The 22,512-nt window shown below is 42.4% G+C and overlaps 4 protein-coding genes across 5 annotated transcripts; 2 read left to right on the top strand and 2 right to left on the bottom strand.

Moving 5' to 3' along the window:
• Positions 1-228: 228 nt before the first annotated feature.
• On the bottom strand, positions 229-15,131 carry nol6 (nucleolar protein 6 (RNA-associated)). Of its 2 annotated transcripts, XM_070904153.1 has the most exons (26): positions 15,093-15,131; positions 14,525-14,746; positions 14,292-14,408; positions 14,012-14,191; positions 13,712-13,880; positions 13,489-13,623; positions 13,135-13,298; positions 12,883-13,003; positions 11,912-11,970; positions 11,690-11,791; positions 11,477-11,592; positions 10,992-11,169; positions 10,605-10,727; positions 9,957-10,105; positions 6,732-6,807; positions 6,417-6,557; positions 6,135-6,252; positions 5,658-5,812; positions 5,309-5,472; positions 4,874-5,026; positions 4,658-4,755; positions 4,354-4,475; positions 2,440-2,529; positions 2,128-2,328; positions 754-855; positions 229-593 (listed from the first exon to the last, which is right to left on the bottom strand). In XM_070904153.1, exons 1-26 carry the CDS (start codon positions 15,129-15,131, stop codon positions 444-446), a joined length of 3,444 nt encoding a protein of 1,147 aa, XP_070760254.1. In that variant the 3' UTR covers positions 229-443. The 2 variants fall into 2 exon arrangements, with proteins under 2 accessions (XP_070760254.1, XP_070760256.1); XM_070904155.1 differs by lacking the exon at positions 15,093-15,131 and having other exon boundaries at positions 13,489-13,617.
• LOC139284011 (E3 SUMO-protein ligase ZBED1-like) lies at positions 7,021-9,337 on the top strand. Its single transcript, XM_070904156.1, has 2 exons — positions 7,021-8,520; positions 8,643-9,337. Exons 1-2 carry the CDS (start codon positions 7,021-7,023, stop codon positions 9,189-9,191), a joined length of 2,049 nt encoding a protein of 682 aa, XP_070760257.1. The 3' UTR covers positions 9,192-9,337.
• Positions 15,132-16,246: 1,115 nt separating the features above from the next.
• LOC139283799 (uncharacterized protein C2orf81 homolog) lies at positions 16,247-17,791 on the bottom strand. Its single transcript, XM_070903836.1, has 3 exons — positions 17,552-17,791; positions 17,203-17,409; positions 16,247-17,095 (listed from the first exon to the last, which is right to left on the bottom strand). Exons 1-3 carry the CDS (start codon positions 17,789-17,791, stop codon positions 16,247-16,249), a joined length of 1,296 nt encoding a protein of 431 aa, XP_070759937.1.
• A 1,060-nt stretch (positions 17,792-18,851) lies between these two features.
• wdr54 (WD repeat domain 54) lies at positions 18,852-22,284 on the top strand. The gene is made up of 9 exons (XM_070904851.1): positions 18,852-19,076; positions 19,705-19,767; positions 19,980-20,046; positions 20,518-20,574; positions 20,657-20,784; positions 20,986-21,086; positions 21,410-21,572; positions 21,719-21,793; positions 21,899-22,284. The coding sequence occupies exons 1-9, from the start codon at positions 18,852-18,854 to the stop codon at positions 22,028-22,030; spliced, it is 1,011 nt and encodes a 336-aa protein (XP_070760952.1). The 3' UTR covers positions 22,031-22,284.
• Positions 22,285-22,512: the final 228 nt, after the last annotated feature.

Raw genomic sequence — 22,512 nt, 5'->3', positions numbered from 1 at the left:
GTTGTCTTTGTTGTCTGAACATTCACACAAGCTGAATTGTTAATGTACATTAACAGTCCCAGTCTCTATTATTTTTGGCCACCCATAAATTTAATTATTGATTAAAAAAAAAAAAAAAAATCTACTGATCATTTCCTTTTCACAATTTAATCTACTGACAGATAAACTGATAGGCAGGCAACCAAAGGAATCAAATATAAATCAAAAGAGTAGGTATGTATTTATTAGACGTGATACAGCTTCACCAAAACAAACATGTAGCTCGTCTTTAACAGCAACACATAATATTGTTCATAAGATGTCAAACATTCACTCATGTTTCTATTATTCTGTCAGGCGCAAACTAACCAAAAAAGGTATCAATGTACCTTCTCTGGTGAAAATGTCAAATGCTAACATGTAATGTACCCGGTGAAGGTGGTACGTGTGTGTATCCGTCTTGTCTAAAATGACCATTTTTCAGTCCTGGCTTCCACTGATTTGACCAAGCCCTTTCCCATGACCCGGAAGTCCTCCAGTATTGCTTCGACATTGGGAATGGTATTTGCCTCCTCCCCAGTCACCACCACGCTCCGAGCAGACACCTGCGACGTCTGTGATGTGTGATGAAGGAGAAAGAAAAACATCAGGTCAGAGCGGTGCATGTTGACATGTGAGTGAAATGAGGAGGATGGAGATGAAGGAGACACATGATACAACAAAGCAAGCTATTAGCAGTCCAGAAGGCCTTTCTCCTATATTATTTGGTCTTACCTTAAAGGGCATTGGGATGAAGGCCTTTGGCTTCCATAAAACTGAGATCACTGTTCCACCATAGGGATCACAGAAGAAGAGGGCTAGGTCTGCGAAGGCCTCCTGAAAATAAATGACTGAAGTTCAGGACACAATTGGACAGAATCCATTTTGTTGCAGTACTCCAGGCCAAAGCAAAGCCTATTAAATACAAAGTCAGTAGTATTTTCTTCAAAGCAAAATTACACATCAGAGAACCTTTGCAGTTTTATTTAAGTTTAGGTTGTTACATTTAACAACTCAGATAAGCTTAGTCTACTAATCAGCTCTTGGATTGACTGCTTTGACCAGTCTTTAATGGCGTAGGTGTAGACGTGTTCATGCAGTGCACAATATAGACGTGTACTGGCTGCATAATGTATCCAATGTCATTTCATCAGACAGAGAGAGAGAAAGACAGAAAGAAAGACAAAGAGAGAGGTCCTATGTTCTTGTCAAGGTTGCTTAATAACAAGTCAAGACCTTGGCTGAGAAACATCCTTAAACATAGTAAGTTGTTAGTTGAGTTATGTGCATGAGGGTGTATGGAGAAGGTGAAGAACATTACAGCGATAGAGACAGAGATTGGCACCTGCAACAAGTCGTCTCGAATACTGTACACGTTTAACTGCCAGAAAGAAAATCGAAGATTTCCCTCTGCGTCCAGGTTATTACAGATAATAACACACAGGTCAACTGTATTTCCATTTCTTACTATCAACGGAGAGTTTTACTGTATATTAATGTAATTACATATTCTATGTCCATACAACCCTGCATTTACACATCACAGATAACAAGGAAAAACTTTCCCGACTGTTGCACTGGAGACTGTGAGATCTAAGCTCCAGTCTGGTGTGGTAATTCTCCGAGCTGCGTGAAGGAGACCAGGAGACACAAGGTACTGATACTGCAGAGCTCAGAAGGCATTAACAGTGGAGAAATATTGTCTGAAATCAAACTTGCTGGTACTATAAATTATTGAGACATAATTATTTCCTGGAATGTGTAATTAACCATTCATAGAGACGCTAACATCTCGACTCTCAGGCAAGTTTGAACCAGACAATGACACAACTGTGTACTTCTAGTGTAGTGCTGTCTTTTTGCATTCATTTCACAAGTGGCTATGACCATTTTGTAGCTATGACTAGTTTCACAGGGTATTTCTCTTCACTGTAATTCATTTTTATTGTCAGGAAGCTGCTGGACGTCCCACACAATATACATCTGGCCTGAACAGCCCAGAACTTGCATGTGTAAATCCTGCTACACAGCTTTCCTCCCATCCTGTGTCAACAAGGCCTTATTAACACCACACCTTCCCTTTTAACATCCCTAACAGACAAGACTCACTCTGAGCTCTCCCAGGTAGAGGGACACGGGGTTGTAGTCGACGACAGGCAGGGCCCCTCCAGACTGGGCCACGCTGCCAGTCATGACGCCCCTGCTGAAGGTGACAGTGGGAGGGTCTACTGCCTGGCTGACCAGGGGAACCTGCTTGTGGTTCAGGTGAATCAACACATCGTAGGCATCCAGTGGAGGGCGCATGACCACCTACACAAACAAAGACATCACAAGTGCATCACAAGGCTGAAATATTAACTCATAATAAATTCAGATAGTGGACTTTTTGACGATGGAGTGGTGAGTAAACTTTTTACCAACCCTGACATCTTGTATCTGGCTGCTGTCCATCAGCTGACGTTCCAGTATCTTATGGCTCTCTGCAGCCACCATCACCACACGCTGCAGCATCTAAAAACAACCAAAATATAACATTTGATGGTTAAACGCACCCTCCACTGGGATATAAAATAATTTCCCAGAACACAAAAAAATATAACCAACAAAAGACAATGACAACATGAATAAAATTGTATAGAGCATTTAGTAAGAGTATTACAAGGAGGCGCCTACTCTATTTGTTTCAACGCGTCTGATGAAAGCACACCCTTCTGTGTTTTAGTGCAAAGGGTCACTTCTTTGTCTTTTTGAGAATGTAAAATCGCTGCTTGAAGTTGTCCCATAAATGCACTTTATGAAATCCCACCACATTATCATCCTAGTTGCACCACGATGTGCTAATTTCAAGTCCTAATGACGCATACTCGTTCCTCCAAGTACAACTGTTGTTTTGTTTTTTTGATTATTAGGCACATGAACCAGATCATAGGCCATGTTCATTCATGGGAAATGTACAATGCAATTTAAACTTGAAACTCTCTGGTTTCATTATAAATCATGATAAGTGCAGAGCTAATTAACATTTCTGAGGTCGTGGTCGTATTTTGTAGATAGAAAGCATCTCGAGTATTCAGAAAGAAACTCAAATACTCATTCTGTTAACAGATTCACGCCATCACAGTCTGCTCCCTAGTGGTCATTCAGAGGCATTGGACAACTATAAACACACTGAACCAGGGTTATTAACTCGTCTTAGCTATTTGTTTTAAAGCACCTTTTCAGTTTTGGAAGTCTGTAAAGGTGGGAAAGTGAACTCTTCAAAAAAGTGGTATCTGCAACCTGAACATTGTGATTAGGCATGGTGAATTAAACCCACAATGACGTCTCTGTTGGGACGTCACAGATCACAAAGTTCCTGCTGACCGCCACTGTTATAAAGCAGAATGCTTGGGAGAGGCTCAGTGTCAATGTTAGACTTGTAGGGGGAGTGTGGTGGGCGAGCACAGGAAGCTTATCTGGGTCAGCTACGCACCATGGGAAGCTGGTGTGTGTACCTTTTCTGTACACTACTGTGTGCCACTGGACTCTTTCACAGCTATGGTCACATCCAAACAGAGGAATACGAAACAAAATATTTAACTTATTTCACTACGCCAGAGGACAGCAATGAAAAGCAACTGGTGAGCTACACCTGATGTTCTCCAAAAAACATTGATATATGTAATATAATTTAATAATATACATTGTTGATATAATTATTGATGTAAACATTCTTGTCAGTTGAAATTCTTCTAAACGTTGTTTATAATTTGATATTCTGGTGGTATTTTAATGTTTATTAAAGTAATACAAACCATTTCTGCATTTCCAGATTAATGATTTACATGAAGTTTTGGAAAGACTTCAGAACAATCAATTTCCAGCTCTAAGAAAAAAGCATGGCTATCTGCCTGTGGTACGTAATGCAACAACTCAGTCCATCTGGAATTTTCTAAAATCAATCTAGTCAATCTGTTTATTATCTTTACAGAGACATTTATCAATCATTAACCAATATCTTACTTTCATTTGGTTTCATATCTTTTCAGTGTGATCCAGGAGACCAGTGCGCACTGAGGAAAGGTTCCAGGATCGGGAAACTATGTGACTGCTCCCTGCCAAGAACATGCAACTCTTTTCTACACCGTTGTTTGTAATTCTCTCTGTCTGTTACAAGTCTAACAAAAAAAGAACAGAAATAATGTATAAGGTCTATTTGGTGGAATAGTTCTCTTTTGTCTTTTTTTCCTGTTTACTGACCATTTGTAATATTTAAATCATTTTTAAATTCAGTATTGATCTCATCTATTAAATGTGTTGTGTGAGTTGTGTACTAGTATTTGTGTGTCCACTGACCTGTACACTAGGTGCCCGCTTGGTCCACATAGACTTTTTGTCCTTAGGCGTAGCTATAAACATGACAGGCAGAGACTCCCTGGAGGCCATGAAGTCATTCTTGATCTCTGTGTACTCTGCAGCTACATGTGACAGAGAGGTGAACAACAATTCAACTTGGTGATGAAACAGCGATGCACACGAGCAGGATGTTAATGTATGTCGGGTGTGAAAATAGAAAGGAGGTCAGAGGGGATTTGTTTGTGTGTGACACAGAGAGAAAAGGGGTGTGTGTGTGTGTGTGTGTGTGTGCGTGAGTGCTTGCCTGTGAGCTGGTTGTTGAGGTTGACTACCAGCGGGTTGTTCCTCCAGTCAAAGGAGGAGAGCAGATGAAGGAAACGAAGGAAGCCGACCTGAGGAGAACTGAGGAAGACAGAAAAATGCATTCACATGACCTACTGAACGAACAAAGGGAAGTGAAAAAATACACAAATGAGACTGATAAGGTGGACAGATTATTAAAAAGAGAAGTGGTAGATACCCAGGAGGAGTAAAGGGTGCAGGCTGCAGGAAAAGCGACGCCACCAGCAGGTCTGCTGTGTCCTCTGTCACGTCTTCACTGAAGAGCTGAGCCCCCAGCCAGCGTTTGGCCAGGCGACACACTGCCCCAAAACACGGGTGCTGCTGCTGGAGCCTACATACAACAAGATGAAATGTATAAGATGGAGATAAAAAGTCAGGAAATGGTGCATGCAGGGCAAACAAAATAATGAAGAAACGGGAAAGAGACAAAAATAAGGTGAAAGGAAAGAAAGGAAGAAAAGAAAAGTGGGACAAAAGTTGAAGAAAGTGAAAACATTACAACTGTCTTTAATCTTACAACGTTTAGGGTTGAAAAGACTGAGGTAACCAATAGGAGCCCTACAATCCTGCTTTCTCACACAAACGCACTCATACTACTTTGTTTTGATTTTACCCATGCAATGTGCTGGTAAGTAGAGGCTTGTGAATGGTGGCCATCTCCAGAGCCTGAGCCTCCTCGTTGTCCCTTACAACTAGCAACCCCTCTGCATTCACACTCTCCCTCAGCACCAGAGGCTCACGGTGGTACGCAACCTGGATGCGGAACACCAAGCCATCCTGGATACATGAACAAAGGGAAATAAAACAGCATAAATAAACACCATACTGTGAAATGCCCCAAGAACCTGCTTGGACATGCCACAAACTTATAATTAGATTACAAAATAACTGTTATATATTGACTTTATCACAATCAAGTTCACAGACAAATGTGTGACATGTGCACAAACTCAAAAATATACCTTCCAGACATCCAGGTGTGTGGGGCAGGGCCTGCACGTATAATCATGGTGCTTCTTGAGTAACGCCCCCAGGCGAGTGTGAAAGGCAGCTCGGATATGGCGGATAGCGAGGCGGTCGTGAGGCCACTTTCCACTCCCCTCCATGTGACAGATCACTGCAATAACATTAGTGTACAAGTTTGTATAGCTACATGTCTGTGGTTAAGTGGCTGTAATTTTCCTGCTTTGAACAAACGTGTTGTAACTCAAGTTATTTAGCAATTTAGCCCGTTGTCATCACAGTTTGTAAAACAAATTAAGAGAGGGAACACGCATGTAGCCACACAGGGGAAAGCAAAATCAAATGAAGTTATGTTTCAGTGAGAGTGAAAATTCATGAAACATTTTCTATGGTACACAGTGCAGAAATGACTTAAGTCCAGATGTAGTTTTCAACAGATTAAACAAGAGTTAGTTGTTGGTGGATGAAACACCAACCTGTGATAGGGGTAATATAAGCAGGGCAGGGTTTGTCTTCCTTTGGCACCAATGATCTGGAAGTCTTTTCTCTGTCAAAGAAGGAATAATCCAGCTTCAGCGGCACAGGGGGAAAGACCTGCAAGACATGAAATGTTAGTCTATCATGAAGCCAAATTCACAATTTATATATGTAACTGCAGCTAGCAAAAGCTCATTGAACTGGAATTACATTGTGGTGGTTTTTCAATTTATGCACTGCATTAATGAGAGCAGTTCCCTGATCAGAACAAGAAGTTTTACCTGTGTGTATCTGAGTGCAGGATGGGCTCCTTGCACTGCTGTGATGGAGAGAGGCAGACCTTCCAGCCTCCACAGTTTTCTACTCAGGTCATCATAGGACTGAACCACCAGTAAACTCTCTTCCTCTCCAGTACTAGGCACCTAAAGAGCATAATACATGTCAAACACATAAAAACATAATATAAATTCATTATGCTAAATTCATTAATTTATTTTTTAACTAAAAAGTTATATTCCAACAGGAATACAAAAAAAATCTGAATTTGATGTCTATTAAAAATAAATAAAATCCAACCATAACGATTTGGCTTTTACCTCACTTCCCGTTTTGATGACGTCATCCACCATCGCCCCCACATATCGCACACAGGAGTCGGGGATATCTGCATGCCTGGTGGATAATACATTAATTATTTTCTTTACACAAACCAGGCTTCAACAAAAGCATACCTACACTCACATCACTTTCATTTTCTCTTAGGGCATATGTCGAAGAGAAACAAGTGTTTTTTTTAACACCCCAAAGATGCTGATCGGCGCTAACATTAGCTAGCTTGCTACCGTAAAAAGTAGTCGGACCAGACATTAGCTTGCTGCGCAAAACATGAAGCGTACGGGGAGGAGACGGAGCTCTGTGTGGGACTGCTTTGAACAAGTGGGGAACTTCGTCCGCTGCATGAAATGTGACGCTACTTTGAAGTACTGCGGCGGAGCCACCAGCTCCATGATGAACCACATGAGCAGGCACCACCCGTCCACCACACCGCTAGACGAAGACGAGAAGCCGGTGATTTGCACCGTTCAGTGCATCGAGGAGGAGAGTACCCCTAGTTCGGACATTATGCAGGTTGCCATCATGTCACCCAACATGAGTTTGACTACCAACCCCACTGAGCGTGACTACGGAGAGAGGAAGCGCCTGAAGCGGAGCTCAGTTTGGGACATTTTCATCAAAGTGGACGACGAGGTTCACTGCACGATATGCGATACAAAGCTGAAATACAGGAGCAGCACCACCAGCATGATGTACCACATCAAAAACAAGCACCCAGACACTATGCCTAATGACGGTGTGTCACTGGCAACACATGCGGAGGTGACTGAGCTTATCTCCAGAATGATAGAGAAAGACATGCTTCCCATCAACGTGGTTAGTGGTGATGGTTTTCGTGAGCTACTTGCATACACTGTGCATAATTATAAAATGCCATCAGTTGGCGATATTACACGTCTTATTGAAGGCCATTTCCATGAGAAGGTGGAGGAGCTTGTAGTGCAACTGGGTAGAGTGGAGAAAGTGGCTCTCACTGCTGACTTCTGGACAGCCCTCCCATTTCAGAGGTACATTACAGTTTTCTGTTCATTCATAACAGAGGACTGGCAGGGGAGGTCAGCTGTGCTGCAGACACACAAGCTGTCACCAGACAGCCACAACACTACAGACACCATCACAGAGAGGCTTTTGAACACTGTGCAGACCTGGGGTATTACTGGGAAAGTGACTGCATGTGTTCATAACAACACACAGGACATCTTGTCAGCCCATGCGTGTGCCCATGTCACCTGGGACTATGCCACTTGCTTTGCCACTACATTGCAGCGCGCAGTCAGTGATGGGCTGAGTGAGGATCTAGTCCGCATCATTGTTGCTGCAGGGAAACTAGTCAAGCACTTCAGTCACAACTTGCTGGCAAGTGAGGCCTTGGAGCAGAAGCAGGTTCAGATGTGCTTGCCACAGCACAAGCTTATCCAGTCCAGCAAAGCTAGATGGGACACGATCTGCGATATGTTTGAACGGCTGCTTGAGCAGCGGTGGGCAATCAAAGCTGTGCTCTCTGATCGCACAATCACCCACAGACAGGAAGCCCAGACCCTTGAGATTGAAGATGATTGCTGGCAAATAATTGAGAATTTCACACCTGTGCTGGCAACGCTGAAATGGGCAACAACAGTCATATCTGCTGAAACAGAGGTATCCATTTCAAACATCTACCCAATCACGTTCAGCCTCATTCAGACCCACCTTGTGCCAAAAGAGAATGATGTTGAACAAGTCTCGGAGTTCAAGCTGAAAGTTCAGAAGTCACTTAGAAATCACATGGAGGTAGGCATAAACTAATGCTTTCTATCAATTTGTGCATATTGTATATTTGGCAATTATTTTAGTAGAATAAGTGCTGACAAGCAACAACATTTAAGTTGTTATTTCATTGTACTGTACCGCAGGTTGACTCCAATGACTTAGCCTCCAAACCAGCTCTGATTGCCTCGATGCTGGACCCTCGTCACAAACATCTCAGCTTCTTGACACCAACGGGGAGACTGGCTGCAAAGGTTAAACTGCATGAACTGGTTTCAAAATTAGATGTGATAACTACTACTGTTGGCCCAAAGGATGAACAACAGGAGACCCTGATCACACCTGATGTTAGCCAGGTGGCTATGCCCTCACAAATGAGAAGTGACACTAAAAACACCATGATGTTGCTCCTAGGAGACAACTACAGTTCCTCCTATGCCACGGACTCTGAGGCTCAGGTAGATTACTACTTGAGAGACATTGCTCCCTCGTTGGACATAAACCCTCTTGACTGGTGGAGGGTAAATGGACCAAGATTCCCCAAACTGGCGACTCTGGCGAGACACTATTTGTGTGTACCTGGGGTATCACTGCCGTCTTTATTGTCAGAGGCTGGACAAACATTTGCAGTAATGCGTACAAGACTGAGCCCAGAGCATGTTGACATGATGATCTTTGTAAACAGAAATGCATAACTTGCATGACCCTACGTGATAGCAATGTACACTGACTTCCTATACTAATAATAGAATAAGGTTACTGGAGGGCAGTGGGGGGCAGGAGGCAGTGGGTGCAAGTTAGGTAGATGCCTTGATTGGAAGAGTCAGGGAGGATGTGGAGATTGCAGGGCTATTAGGACAGCAGGTATTCTCCCACTGTTAATATGTGGTATATGCTGGTGCTAATAATGCTACAAAAAGTTGTTTTGAGCTGCGAGCTGAGCTGCAGTCAAATACTTTACTATACCTTAATGTAGTTCCCAAAATTAAAGCCCAGTGATTTGTCTCATCACCTCACCTGACTTTATGGCTGACACTCCTTTAACAGTGGACCGTGAGCCAGTGGTACAATCATGTCAGCAATATCTGAGTAAACGTGGTGGATACAAATCCTTGGAATTCAACATCAAACACCAGGCAGGCTTGTGACAGTGTATCAAGCCATCTCTCATATGCTTCCTACCTTACCTTAACACAGGTATTATGTTTTGTACATGGTATTTATGAACACATTGAATAGATTTCTTCACAAAAGTCTACAAATCAAGATATAACCCATGAGGGGAAAAAAATGAAGATAAATCACTGGTTTGTTCCTTTGTTACCATGATAGCATACTGAATATATGTATTATCATTACAGCTATAAACCCACTAACCAAATTAACCACTGTATTATTACAAGTATCAATGTGATGTCTTTTGTGTCTCTCAGTATGCTCTGCCAAAATAAAATACATACAGCTGTAGCAGGTGTGTGACGATCTGTCTAGGGACCAGTTGTTTTTGGCACATGCTCTGTCCATCCCACAGCACAGCCTCAGTGATGGCACCGTCCTGGAAGCGACGCAGCTCGGAGCGAGAACCCCACAGCTGACGAAACTCAGCCGCCTAGCAGAAACACACCACTGTTGTTAATAATGTATCATTGCAACAGCATGGCAACACAAAAATGATGAAAAAAAAAGTACAAATACTGTCATGCGACAGGGCTGTCTCTTTTGTATGCTACAAGAAAAGCTTTTTAAAAGTGCAAATGCTAGCTGTATCAAATATGAAAGTGAGTTGTGTCTCTAAATGCTACATTTGGTTGGATTATTATAGTAGTATTATATTCTTTAAAATGTTTACAACCATACTGAAAAATACACAGCAGTTCTTTCTCAATATGAGGAAAAAAAAACTTCACTAATCAAATACACCGTATGGTGAGTACATTGTTGCATTGAGTAGATACTAATATAAATGTGCTCCCTCTTTGTAACACTTTTGTTATTGCACTCATATAGAGTAAAGTAAAATGACCTTGTATCTTCAACCCCAAGGGGAAAAATAAGAAATAAAACTCTCCACATGTACATCCAAAGAAAAGGGAGACAGGTGAGTTTACCTTGGGGCTGTCTGCAGGTGGGCCTCTTTCAAGGACAGAGGCTGCCAGCTCCGGCCTTAAGAGCAAACCGAAGGAGAGAGGAGGCTGGGCTTTGTGTTTTGGGGCCTCACTCTCTACAGACCACTGTGAAGAAACAACAAAAAAAACAGTATGTTCAAGAAACTGAGTGATTAAAGATTGTAAAGCATATTTTGTGTGTATGTGTGAGTCATTCCTTTCTAAGACACTTTAAAACTAGTTTGAGTCAAAATAGTAGTAGTAGTAGTATTAGTGCTGAATAAATCAGGACTTTGTTGGCTTAAACTAATTATGAAATTAAGCTCTGAGAAATCAGTGTGCACGTTCTGCCATTTGAGCAAGCCAGACGTGGATGTAAATCTTTCCCACCTCTGGGTCAGGAGAGAGGGAGTGGGTGAGGAGGCGTATCCTTTGGCCCAGTCCTCTCTGAAGCAGTGACAGAGTAAAAGGGAGTGCCGTGTGGACATAATTTCCACTGTGGTCCATCAGCTCACTGAGGAGATTCAGTTTCTTACAGCTGGACTGAAGCTTCACCAGCTCACATAGCCTGAGTGAGAGACGAAAAGCACAAAACAGAGGAGCTGACATGATGATGATGGGAAGTCAAACAGTATAAGAGCGAGTTCTGCTCTGAAAAGAAAACTAACTCTTGTGATGTCAGCTAGTAGGTTGGTTTTTTTCAGTACCCTCTTTATTAACCAACATTAAAGGACCCTGACAATGACTGTGTATGAGAAAGTGTCTTAAATGGAAACTATCTTTAGCCAGAATCAGTAAAAGGAGAAGTGAACACACATCATAGACATTGAAAATTATTAGGAGGCGTAAAACTAATCTGAAAAATAGAGCCATACTGGAATACGTGGTCGCTTGTCCTTATCATGGGTTTGGGGGTCATGAGGAGGCTGTGGAACCCATCCACTGTAGGGTTGTCCCAGAACTGCATTGACACAGATGCCTCATGCTGCAGCTGAGAACCAAATTTGAAAATGGTCAAAACCTGTTGCTTAATCTCACCAGTGAAAAATGATCTTATTTGAACACACATTTGTTTTTACAGTATTTACCTGTTTGTAGGTACAAGCGGTCATGTCAGCACACATGTTGAGGTGTCCTGAAGGGTCGACAAACACGACCTGGAAAGCATTGTGGAACTCTGCAAGAGACGGCTGCAGGGAACAGAAAAAAAGTGAAGAGGGAACAATAATGATTATTTTAGGAGTTAAACAAAAGTGTGAATAAACTACATGCACATGTGTACTGTTTTATATCCAAGCTAGACCACTCACAGCTGTAGAGTCAGGATCTTTGGCAAGGCTAATTCCATTCACCGTCAGGTCTGTAGATGCTGATGGTTACAACGAGAGTTGGGTAAGTTGCAAGACATTCAAAACAGTGATGAGCAAATTACTGTAACTAAAACGACTGTATTCAATATTCAAGAACTTTGTCACATACAGGATGTGCAGTGAAATGAAAATATGAAAATCAGAAAGGAAATATATGTTGTGTCGATGTGTACACATATGTGTGTACATGAGATGATGAGTTTGTAGAACTTAATGGGGGGCCCTGGGGAGATCAGTGCTCACAAGCCTGATGGCCTGAGGGACTCAGTCTTTCTGTTTTGGCTGTGTAACTGCCGAGGCGCCTGCCTGACCGCGACAGCTGGAACAGTCCGTCATTAGGGTGGGGAGGATCCTTCATGATCCTACAGGCTCTGGTTCTGCACTTCTTGGTGTAAAAGTCCTGCAGAGAGGGGAGTGTAGTTCCAGCAGAGCCCTCCTGTACATGGTGGAGCCGTTGCCAAACCAAGCAATGGTGTTTCCTGTCAGGATGCTCTCTACAGCTCCAGAGTAGAAGGAAGGATCCTCAGAGAGACTCAGCTGCCTGAGGTGGTAAATGAGCTGCCTGGGCTGTGTCTGTTTGGTCGGTATGCAAACTGCAGCGGGTCCATGGTAAGAGGGAGGAAGGTACAAATGTAGTCCTTGATCAGCCTCTAGAAGCATTTCATGACCAGTGAGGTGAGGGCCACTGGTCGATAGTCATTCATGGAGGATGGAGGCACAGGGACAAGTGGATCTCTTGAAGCAGGTGGGAACCATGGTACTCGCCCAGATATGCCATCTGGGCCTGCAGCTTTCTTGACATGCGTCAGAGTTGCACAGAAAGTGTGTGCTTATGCCCAACGGTTGAACTCCTGCAGCACCAGTCGTATATCATGTTGTGTAAAAAAAAACTGTATTTAACAGATTCTTACCCAGGAAGTTCAAGCTGTTTCGAAGAAGCTGATAGGCTGTCATGGTATTACTGATTCTGTGAGTGGTCAGCAGATAAGTCAACAGCATTGAAGCCAGGAAGCCATTAAAACAACCAGTGCCCTGTAAGACATTGAGAGAGCGATACAGAGGTGAGGCGAGTTATACAGTGTCAGATGACTAATAAATAAAAACAATGTAAAGAGAAGAATGTAGGGTCTGCTCAAGTAAAAGAGCCACTGCAAGCCTCCTACCTGGTCGAGCTCTCTTTGACGAAGCCAGACTTTGAGCAAAGCCACCCCATCAGCAAAAGCTGAGCACTGGGAGCTGACAGCAGAAAGAAACTGGAGGTGAGCCCTGGGCAGTAAATCCCCCAGAACAGAACTATTATAATGCGGAGTGGGAGGTTCGCTGCTCTCTGCAACAAACAAACAAACAAACACACAAGAAAATTAATTGGTCTTGATGAGAGTAATACTGCAATTGAACTATTGCTAAAAAACAATGTGGTGCTGAATATACATATGATCATTGTGTCAAATGACAGTGATAAAATCCTTGTGATGGATAATATTTGAAAAACAAGCCGTATAAATTAACAATTTTACCAGACTGGGAGGTCTGCAATCCGGTGTACCACTCTGTCCGGATGTTATTCCTCTGGGGGTGGAAACGACTGGGCTTAAAGAATCCAGGAGGCGGACAGGCATGAACGCGTACGGTGAAGCTGGAAGAGTCTTTGCCTGAAAGATGGAACACCACAACATATCTTGTCTCACAATCATAACCCCCCAAAAATACTGTTTAATATGCATATGCAAAGTTAAATACCTGGAGGGGTCAGCAGCAGAACGGGTCGGAGTCGATTCCCATGGAGACAGGAATAACGCATGGTTCCAGTGTCAGAGGAGGATGCGAGACACTGGGCCAGGCCTGCCAGGTAGAGAGCCCTCTTCCTCGGATACCTCTGGTTCACAACGTCCTTCGGGTGGAGGACATCCTAATAGACAGAAGACACCAGAGTCTCTTGTAATCTAGTGTCTGTATTGTCCTATTGCATTCAGTCCATGATAATAGCACAATGCCCTCAAGACTTCAAGTGATGTAATTTAAATAGGGCAGGTGACTTACAGCTGGGATTGTGACAGCCAGGTCCACCATGATGCGTGGTTTGGTGCAGGTGCCCAGGGGGTAGCTGCCAATCAGATCGATTGAAGAAGGAGGTGCCATGTGGAACTTGCCCTTTGTTGTTTTGGGCACTAGGAGGAAAGGGACCTTAACTGCACTGGACAGCCATGACAGGTCACTTACCTGAACACAGAGTGTCAGAAATGTGGTTACAGATTTCTGTGTGTGAATTTCTGGAGGGTTGAATGAATTAAGCTTTTCTTAGAGTTAAAACACTACATACCTCAACCTCCGGTGACTCTGGCACAGTCTGGAGCAGCCTGGTGATTGTCTGAATGAAGGAATCTATTTGCTGTTTCCTACGCTCACTCAGGGCGACCTCTTTCAGCAGCTCTTCCATCTGTTATTGGTGATAGATCATAGACATTTATAAGACATTTATTCCTTTTCACTCTCTCTCCGTGTCTCTGTTCATTCTTCTCTGGCACGTTCATGTCAGTAAGTCAGAGGTCTCACCTGCATTTTGAGCAGGCTGCAGTGAAACAGGCTTTCCGCCTCTTTCAGCTGGTTTAGCTCCTCTGCTGTAGGAGGTCTGTACAGATCACTTCGGGACAGCTTCACCGGGTGATAGACCACCTCCTCCTCTCCAGCCTCCCCAGGTTTGCTCCTTTTGGCTTTAACTGGAGCCTCATCTTCCTCCTCCTCCTCCTCCTCACGAGGAGAGTCTGAGGGAACCATCTGTAACACAACAACACAACATGTTACACAACTTTCAACGGGTATTATATTACTAGTGATGAATCAGAATAATCAGGGTATAATATAAAAACAGGGCTAACCAAATACTGATATGCTATCGTTGCGTTAATTGTGGTGTTTGTATCAGAAGTATTAGATTGTACCTGATATAATTCAGTTTCTGTTAATTAGATACGGCATATTAAACAACGTCTTATCGATTTAACGCAATTGCAACATTGTAGGTAAAGCATGCAAGCAACACCCGTGAGTAAAACTGTCCCGTGTGCTAACCGGTAGTTAGCCACTAAGTAGCTCCAGCCATGCTAAATGTCGCCAGTCTCACCTCTGCTGGCTCCTCTGCAACTGCCTGCTTCTTCTTCATGTCTGGTCTGGCTTTCAATGTGATGATAATTCCGATGTTTTGAAAGTTTTCATCAACACTGCTTTCTCTTCATAGCGCTCTCACATGTGCAACGGGTCAGTGAAACTTGCTACCAAGCAAATTAGTCCCCTGATTGGTGTAGAAGCGGCGGTGGTGAATGGTGATTGGCTCGCTGCTCGTCGAGCATCTTGTCGGTTTCAGCAAGATAGGTTGCATGAGCAGTCTCCCGTATGGTGCGTGGATTGGTGCTCTGGAGCCAATTATGTGTCAAGGACAGGGTCCTTACCTTTCAATGCATTAAACAGTCAAAAATGCCCATGCAGCAAATACACTTATGTACATATTTATAAAATAAATGGATATGATCATATCTATCTGTTTTTATTACTATTTTTCACTCAAATCACTACACATCTGTGGCAGATGTTTGTAGCAGCTACAGATTTTTATTGGTGTGCATGTTATGTGCTACACTCAGTTGCTGTACCCAATAAACTGGCTAAAACAGTCCTGTAATAAATTCTGCCTTCATGAAGGTTATAAGCCAGTCCAGTTTTAGAGAGGTGCTGATTCAACTTTATGGTCATTTTGGAGGATGTAGTCTGTGGTGCTGTTGCATTATACAGAGAGGTGTTTCTGTTATTTATCCTCCCATCATTGATAGTATAATACACATACAATATATAATACACATACAAACATATAATATACATCCTTGCTCCAGTGTTGTAGTTTTTATATGAGGTGCTTCTATCTATCTCTATGTTTGCTATATTTTTTGTGGGAGACATTGATAGAACACATAGCTTTCTTTTTTATATATACTGTAATTATATATTAATATCAAAGATACGACAATGCATATATTGTTTTCACAATTTATCAGGTATTATTTTTTTCAATGCACAGTGTATCTCACTACTGTATTGCAAATGCAGAGTAGCAAAACAAATACATAGAGGGAAAACTGATGTATAATCATCTTTCACAACTTAGCCTACAGTGGACACTATATGACATGTTCTTGTATTAGAAGAATATTTTTGATTCATTAACATATAGCTCATTCTGCACTAAATACAGCTACAGACATGTATTATCACAACATTTCATAATCAGTTGTCCCAGTTCTTGGACGGAAACAATGGGGTGACCCGAGGTGGTGGACCTGTGGTAACCTGATCAACTGAAAACAGTGGCACAGCTGCATCACTTCGTATCAGCCTCAGCTGGGTAGATGGGGCAGGAGGGTTACACTTGAGCGGGTTCATTTCAACTGCCTGTGGATCCATGAGAGAAACACCCTTGGCCAAATCCATTGTGTCCAGCCTCAGAGGCCCAGAGTACACCATCCCTTCTTTTCTATGTCTAGAGGGAGACAATTTCTTGAGCCAGACATCTGCCTCATTTCTCCTCTGAAACATTGAAACTGGCTGGTCCTTGGAGCTGGTTAGTGGCTTCAGTGAGGTTACCGTACATTCAATTTGCTGCTTGTTATATCTTGGTTCTAGTTTGGATAGGCCACTTGGTTTCTTGGACTTGGTTTTTGTGTAGTTGTTATCCACAATCTCATACTGAGGAAAGATGCATTGTCGAGGCAGGCAGGAGTGATCAAGCCTTGGAAGGGGTTGGTAGTCCTTATGCTGATATAATGATGCAGTTGTATGGTTATAAACAGAATGTTTCCTATTCTTACCCTCTACCTCCACATCCTTTTTTTCTGCTGAACAGGACAGGGATGGCAGTAATGTGCCTGGAACAGGCTTGGGAGGTAAATTAAACTGCTGCTTTTTCTTTTGATCAACTGTTGGTGGGGAGCGAGGACAAAGCACTTTATAGCGCCTGTCACTGACTGGCCTCCTGGGACTTGTTTCCTTTTCAGATTGCTTTATTTGGGCCATAACATTGCACTGCTGGTTGACTCTTGGCTCTGTTTGTGCTGGGACCTGGCCAATGTCAGCCTCCTGTTAGAAACAAATATAGCAATATAAATATAGTGTAGATATGGACACACATAACCTCTCGTTGAAATTTGAAGAGAAGACTTGCAGAAGAGCCATATCAAGAGTACCTGTTGTGCGGCGGTGTGAGGTCGAGGGGTAGCATTTACGACAGGCATGCATCCTTGAGCCCAGGCATCTGAAGTCGCTGGCATAGGCTCTGAGTCTTCTGTTTTAGATGCTTCCTCTGGTCCTTCTCCTTCATCTAGGCACAGGATTTGCTGCTCTAGAATATGTGTGAGGTAGCTCTTGGCCCAGGAAGCGGAGAAATGTTCTAACTTAAGGACAGACAGGCAACATGGATGTTATATGTACTGTTCTGTATATAATTGTATTGGTCTCTCTACGAATGTCAATCAGTAAGAGGATGCTCACACTGAAGTGAAATCGAAATAAGCGTATATGCCTTTTTGGTTTTACCTGTCTTTCAATGTACACCTTTAAACAGCCATCCATGACCTTGCTCAACAGTTCCTCCATGATCTCCCCCACTGTCTCATCTGCATGCTCCTGGATTAACATGTCCACCCATTGGGCCTGAGTTAAGCGACCAGGGATGATATCTTCAAGTTCCAGGTCCTGCGGTGGAGGTGTGGTCACCTGGACAGATGACCGACGTCCATGCTTGTCAGCTTGGGACTTGGCTGCAGAGCGTGGCATCTTGGCTCAGAGACTGGTGAGAGAATGAAACACAAATGACCCATGAATGACAGAATCAAAAACCAGTGATGAAGATGTGATGATGAAGAGGTTGATATGTTTACTGGGCATATAAATTAACAAGGAACAACATCAGTCCCTATCAGTTGGCATGTTGCTGTGAAAATGTCATATGGTAAACATTAGCACACTCTGGTGGATGTGATCAAATATCACACTTTCATTTCTCTATGGGAACTTGGATTTAAAACTGTAACGACGACTGTGGACACGATCCTCTTTCGCTTACTGCAATTCCTTACAGAATTTGAGCAGTATATAACGTTAGAGTTTGGACAATGTTTTATGTGTGAGTGGCACACAACCGCGATGTTTTGAAAACGTATGTACGTATAGAGTTATTACTTAATTTTAGCTAATTAAACACGGTTCAAATGGCGAGACATATGACCATTTGACTGCAGCTCCGTCGTGTACAGGTTACGCTTTACGAATGATCACTATTATAAAGTTATGATCTGAAATCTGTTTAAAACCTTACCATAGACTCTTCTTTGTATCCTTTGCTACATGTAGTCTACGGTTGCTCAGCAACAGAGCACGCAAGGATGACGTAGAACGTAGAGGTGGCGTTGTCTCTATGGCTGCGGAGGACGCTGAGGTAATCCTGTTGCTGACAAAAACTAGCAAGAAAAGAGAAACGTACTTCGGTCACGTTAACTTTATTCGTAATTATCGAACACGACGGCGCTAACGGAAGCCAGGCCATTTGTTATGTAATCGGAAGCAAGACTGTGTGCAATTTGTCACACAAAAGTAACCGTGCCCTCTTTATTTACGCTGCATTATTGCAGCTGGCTTCTCGCTAACATAACTAGCTTGCGGCTAATGTTAAGTATTTAGCGTTGCCATTTGCTGCCAAATACCGGGACGAGTCTGATGAAATCGCTAGTTTAACTTAACCAGACTATTGTAGTGATCTTTATTTTATTCTCTTAGACTGACAAGAGACCACCCACTGCCATTTCAACTAACTGCGCTGTGAAGAGAAGGCTGCTCGATGTATCACAAAGAAAAGAGCATCCAGATCAAAAACAGCGCGTCGGCGCTGTACAACAACCTCGGCGTGCTGCGCATCGCCCCGCGGCGCCTCACTTACTTCACGGTGGTCCATGCTAACGTTGTCAACATGGTCAGCGCCTCCTGGGACGGCCTCAACTATTCCCACCGTCAGCTGCAGTCCAAGGAGCCCAATGTCGCCACAAGCACATCGCTCATCATGCAGGTCAGGCCACAACTTCAGCAGTGTGTTCTTAGCACTGCCAATTATTTTACACCGTGAGAGCAGGCAGGAGGTCAGAGAGGTCTTTGAAGACAGCAAGTGTCCTGCAAGATTTCATATTCTTTCTAAATGTACGTGCAGATGGAATGCATTAGGACAGTCAACCATTTTCTGTTTTGTTAATAAATAAAAAAAACTTTATTTATACAGCACTTTTCAAAACAAAGTCACAAGTGCTTTACATGGTAAAACCAGGAGAAAAAAACATTCAGGACTGCAATGAAATAAAATGACAACAATACAAAATAAAATGGAAATAAAATGAAAATAGCTGGTTCTGTTTTCCAACTCACTGAATATGAATATGAATTGGACAAGTTAACATACATTTAGATAAACTTGTCATACAGTATACAGAATTAATTTAATTTAATGTCAGTTACTCGCTAAAGTCTGTGACGCTTATCTTCCTTGATGATGCTCTGCAAGGGCACGACTTGCCATATTGGTTGCATTGTTTGTTTATTTAGGATCACTGTCCTGCGCAGTATTTTGACTTTTGCTCTGTCATACCGTATATGCATTTGGTTGTATCATAAAAATAAAGAAATCCTGCGTTTTCTTGTAACAGGCTGCGTTTTGTGTTCTGCCCTCTCGTGATCTGCTGGTGGTGACCTCTCAGAAAGGCATCCAGGTGAGTTCTTCTCTGTTGACATTGGCAGTCGCCACAATTGGAGGAGACACTGCTACTTATGCTACTTACGTATGCTTGTAGTGTCTGTGTGTTGTTTAGTATTTTTTAAATGTGAACCTAAACAAAAGTATGAATGTCTTTTTGACATTGAATGAATGTTTTTTCAGCCTTTTACTTTGCTTTACTTATATCATATGAATGCATTGTTTTAGATGTATGAATCCGACGGCTCCATCATGGTGTACTGGCACGCACTGGATACTCCGGAAACACCTACAGGTAAACTTATATAAACTGTGAATTTGCTACACATGTAGGCACACGAAGACTGACTCAATTATTTGCATGAAAACTTATTACATATATTATATGATGCAATACAATAAGGTATGATACAGCATGATATGATACAACAAAATATGACACAAGTGTACATAACACAAACATAGTTAAAAATATCAGTTGGGGGATGTAATTGTTATAATAAAATAAACAATTTTCAAGCATCCACGCCTACATTATTATAGCTACACAACCACAAATGGCAGTGACAACATTGTACACACAAACAATGTTTTCTGCTTTGTCAGGTTAACGCATACTCATACTGCTTGCTTTGTTTGCCCATACATTTATACACATGTTCATATATGCGTATTTGTGTAATCACACATTTGTTTTGAGAGAAAAGTATTAATCCAGAATTTTATACCAAATGTAGTGCACTTACCGAACTTATTTGTGTCCCAGCTCAGGCCGTGTTTGCGCGAGGGATATCAGCAGTGTGGGAAAACTATATATGTGTAGGTAAGTACTGAGTGAAATGTATTTATACTCAAACTACAGGGCAAAACTCTACAGTGTACTGTCTCTTTCTCTCTCTCTCTAGGTGTTTCATCTGGTGCAATTCTAGTATTTGATGTTCCTAGTAAAGGCAGTAATATTACCCTGTCTGAGGTCCTGGAGGAGCATAAGGAGTCCATCACTGACATGGCCTCAGAGTGCTCTGGCAGCCAGGTATGGCGTGTGTGTGTGCTTGTTCAGTGTGTGCATTGGTCTCTCTATCTGAAACTTTTGTTGATACAGGATAGTTATAACTTTTCCACGAATGACAGCCTACCTAAATAAATGACTACTTTATATAATACTTCCAGGAACTGCAACCATTCTATGATTTACATAATCCCTTCCACTCTGTTGCTGCCCCCCTCCCCTCAGGAGTGCATAGCTGATCTGGTCAGTGCAGATGATGGGGGCAACCTGTGTGTGTGGAAGTCTGGGGAGGAATTCCAGGTGCTCAACAAGATCCCTGGCTTTGAGTAAGACGCTTATTATAGTTTTTTGTCATTTTTGGTGTATAATGCAAAATGTAGCTAAAGTAAAGTGGTGAAATACTGACAGAGTGACCTATGGTGCAACTCCATCATCACTAATCTTAAACTCCTCTTCTACTCTTATTTTCCTCTCTGTCTCTCTCCCTTCTTCATGCACTGTTGTACTTTGTACTCTAATCTACTTTATGTTCATTTCCACTGTCCTTTGTTCCTTCTTCATTTCCCCTCCTCACTCTAATCTAATGCCCATTATCTTTTCCCTTTATTCCCTCATGGCAATGATCCTCCACCTTCCTCCCTGCTGTCAGTATGAGCTGCTCATCTGTCAAGCTGTGGAAAGGTACAGTGGTGGCAGGTTATGGCACAGGCCAGATCCGTCTCTATGAGGCAGTGACGGGAATTCTGCATGCTGAGGTCAACGCCCACGCTCGCTGGATTTACTCACTGGACATCGCTCCTTTTTCTGGACTGGTGAGTTGTATAAACCAAATGGATGAGGAATGATAATTTTTTCACTGACAGTTTATTGTGTTGCAAACTCAGCTAACAATATGGAGGGATTCATAAATGTTCTGTTATGGATTTCTTTTAAGTCACCATTTGCTTGTGTGCTTTAGCTTCTGTCTGCTGCTGAGGACTCTCTAGTCAGGGTGTGGCACCTGACAATGACCCCAGAGACCAACAGTGTGGAGGTAACTGGTCTTACAACAGAATACAAAGCTTGTTGGCGTTTTCCCCCAGGTGTAACTTATATCTCATCATTTTATGAGACCATGACTGTGTGCTTTTTCTCTTAGGTTGCCCATTTGCACAATGAGTGTGTGACGGACACACAAATATGCGGCGCCAAGTTCTGTGACGGCGATGGTTATGCCTTTGCAGTGACAGGACATGACCTGAGTGAGATTATCCGCTACACACAGTCGTAGGACTTTGCTTTCATTGAGCCTAAGTGTGTGAATGTGAATTTGGATTATTGGAGTGTTTCTGGAAAGATATGATGACCCAGAGAGAACAGAGTCGAAAATGTCCAGATAAGGGTCAGGTTGCGATTCTGCGAGAATTTAAGATCTTTCACGAGAGAACATTGTTTTATGGCATTTCTGCCTCTATATCTACAAAAGCTAGACGGAGATTAGCATATAACAAAATAATGCAAAAGTAATGTGTTAAAGTTTCTATAAATAAAGTACAAATGTTTACATGTATGTGAATGTAGCTTTGAAAAGTGATGAAATATTCTATTATTCTTTCAGACATAATTATTGTTTCCAACAACTGTACAAGTAAACATTTTCATAAAGAAAGCTGTCGTGTCTGGGTTTTAATTGTTCACTTCACAAATGCACCAATAGATGGGGCTGTAGGTTAATTATTGTTGAGCAGGGCAATGACAGTGTAGTGTAAACAG

Source organism: Enoplosus armatus, chromosome 4 (assembly GCF_043641665.1).
Source record: "Enoplosus armatus isolate fEnoArm2 chromosome 4, fEnoArm2.hap1, whole genome shotgun sequence".
Taxonomy (NCBI): Eukaryota; Metazoa; Chordata; class Actinopteri; order Centrarchiformes; family Enoplosidae; genus Enoplosus; species Enoplosus armatus.
Note: the sequence above shows the minus strand (reverse complement) of the source record. Positions and strands in the feature narration are given on the sequence as shown.

Coding starts and splice junctions, on each gene's coding strand:
- LOC139284011 (XM_070904156.1), top strand. CDS start 7,021: ATGAAGCGTACGGGGAGGAGACGGAGCTCTGTGTGGGACTGCTTTGAA. Junction 8,521..8,642: donor CACTTAGAAATCACATGGAG/GTAGGCATAAAC, acceptor ACTGTACCGCAG/GTTGACTCCAATGACTTAGC.
- nol6 (XM_070904153.1), bottom strand. CDS start 15,131: ATGAAGAAGAAGCAGGCAGTTGCAGAGGAGCCAGCAGAG. Junction 10,728..10,991: donor CCCTCTCTCCTGACCCAGAG/GTGGGAAAGATT, acceptor GTTTCTTCACAG/TGGTCTGTAGAGAGTGAGGC. Junction 594..753: donor TCATCCCAATGCCCTTTAAG/GTAAGACCAAAT, acceptor CACACATCACAG/ACGTCGCAGGTGTCTGCTCG.
- LOC139283799 (XM_070903836.1), bottom strand. CDS start 17,791: ATGCCACGCTCTGCAGCCAAGTCCCAAGCTGACAAGCATGGACGTCGG. Junction 17,410..17,551: donor AGGTGTACATTGAAAGACAG/GTAAAACCAAAA, acceptor TCTGTCCTTAAG/TTAGAACATTTCTCCGCTTC. Junction 17,096..17,202: donor CTCACACCGCCGCACAACAG/GTACTCTTGATA, acceptor TGTTTCTAACAG/GAGGCTGACATTGGCCAGGT.
- wdr54 (XM_070904851.1), top strand. CDS start 18,852: ATGTATCACAAAGAAAAGAGCATCCAGATCAAAAACAGCGCGTCGGCG. Junction 20,047..20,517: donor TACTCCGGAAACACCTACAG/GTAAACTTATAT, acceptor TTTGTGTCCCAG/CTCAGGCCGTGTTTGCGCGA. Junction 21,087..21,409: donor AACAAGATCCCTGGCTTTGA/GTAAGACGCTTA, acceptor CCCTGCTGTCAG/TATGAGCTGCTCATCTGTCA.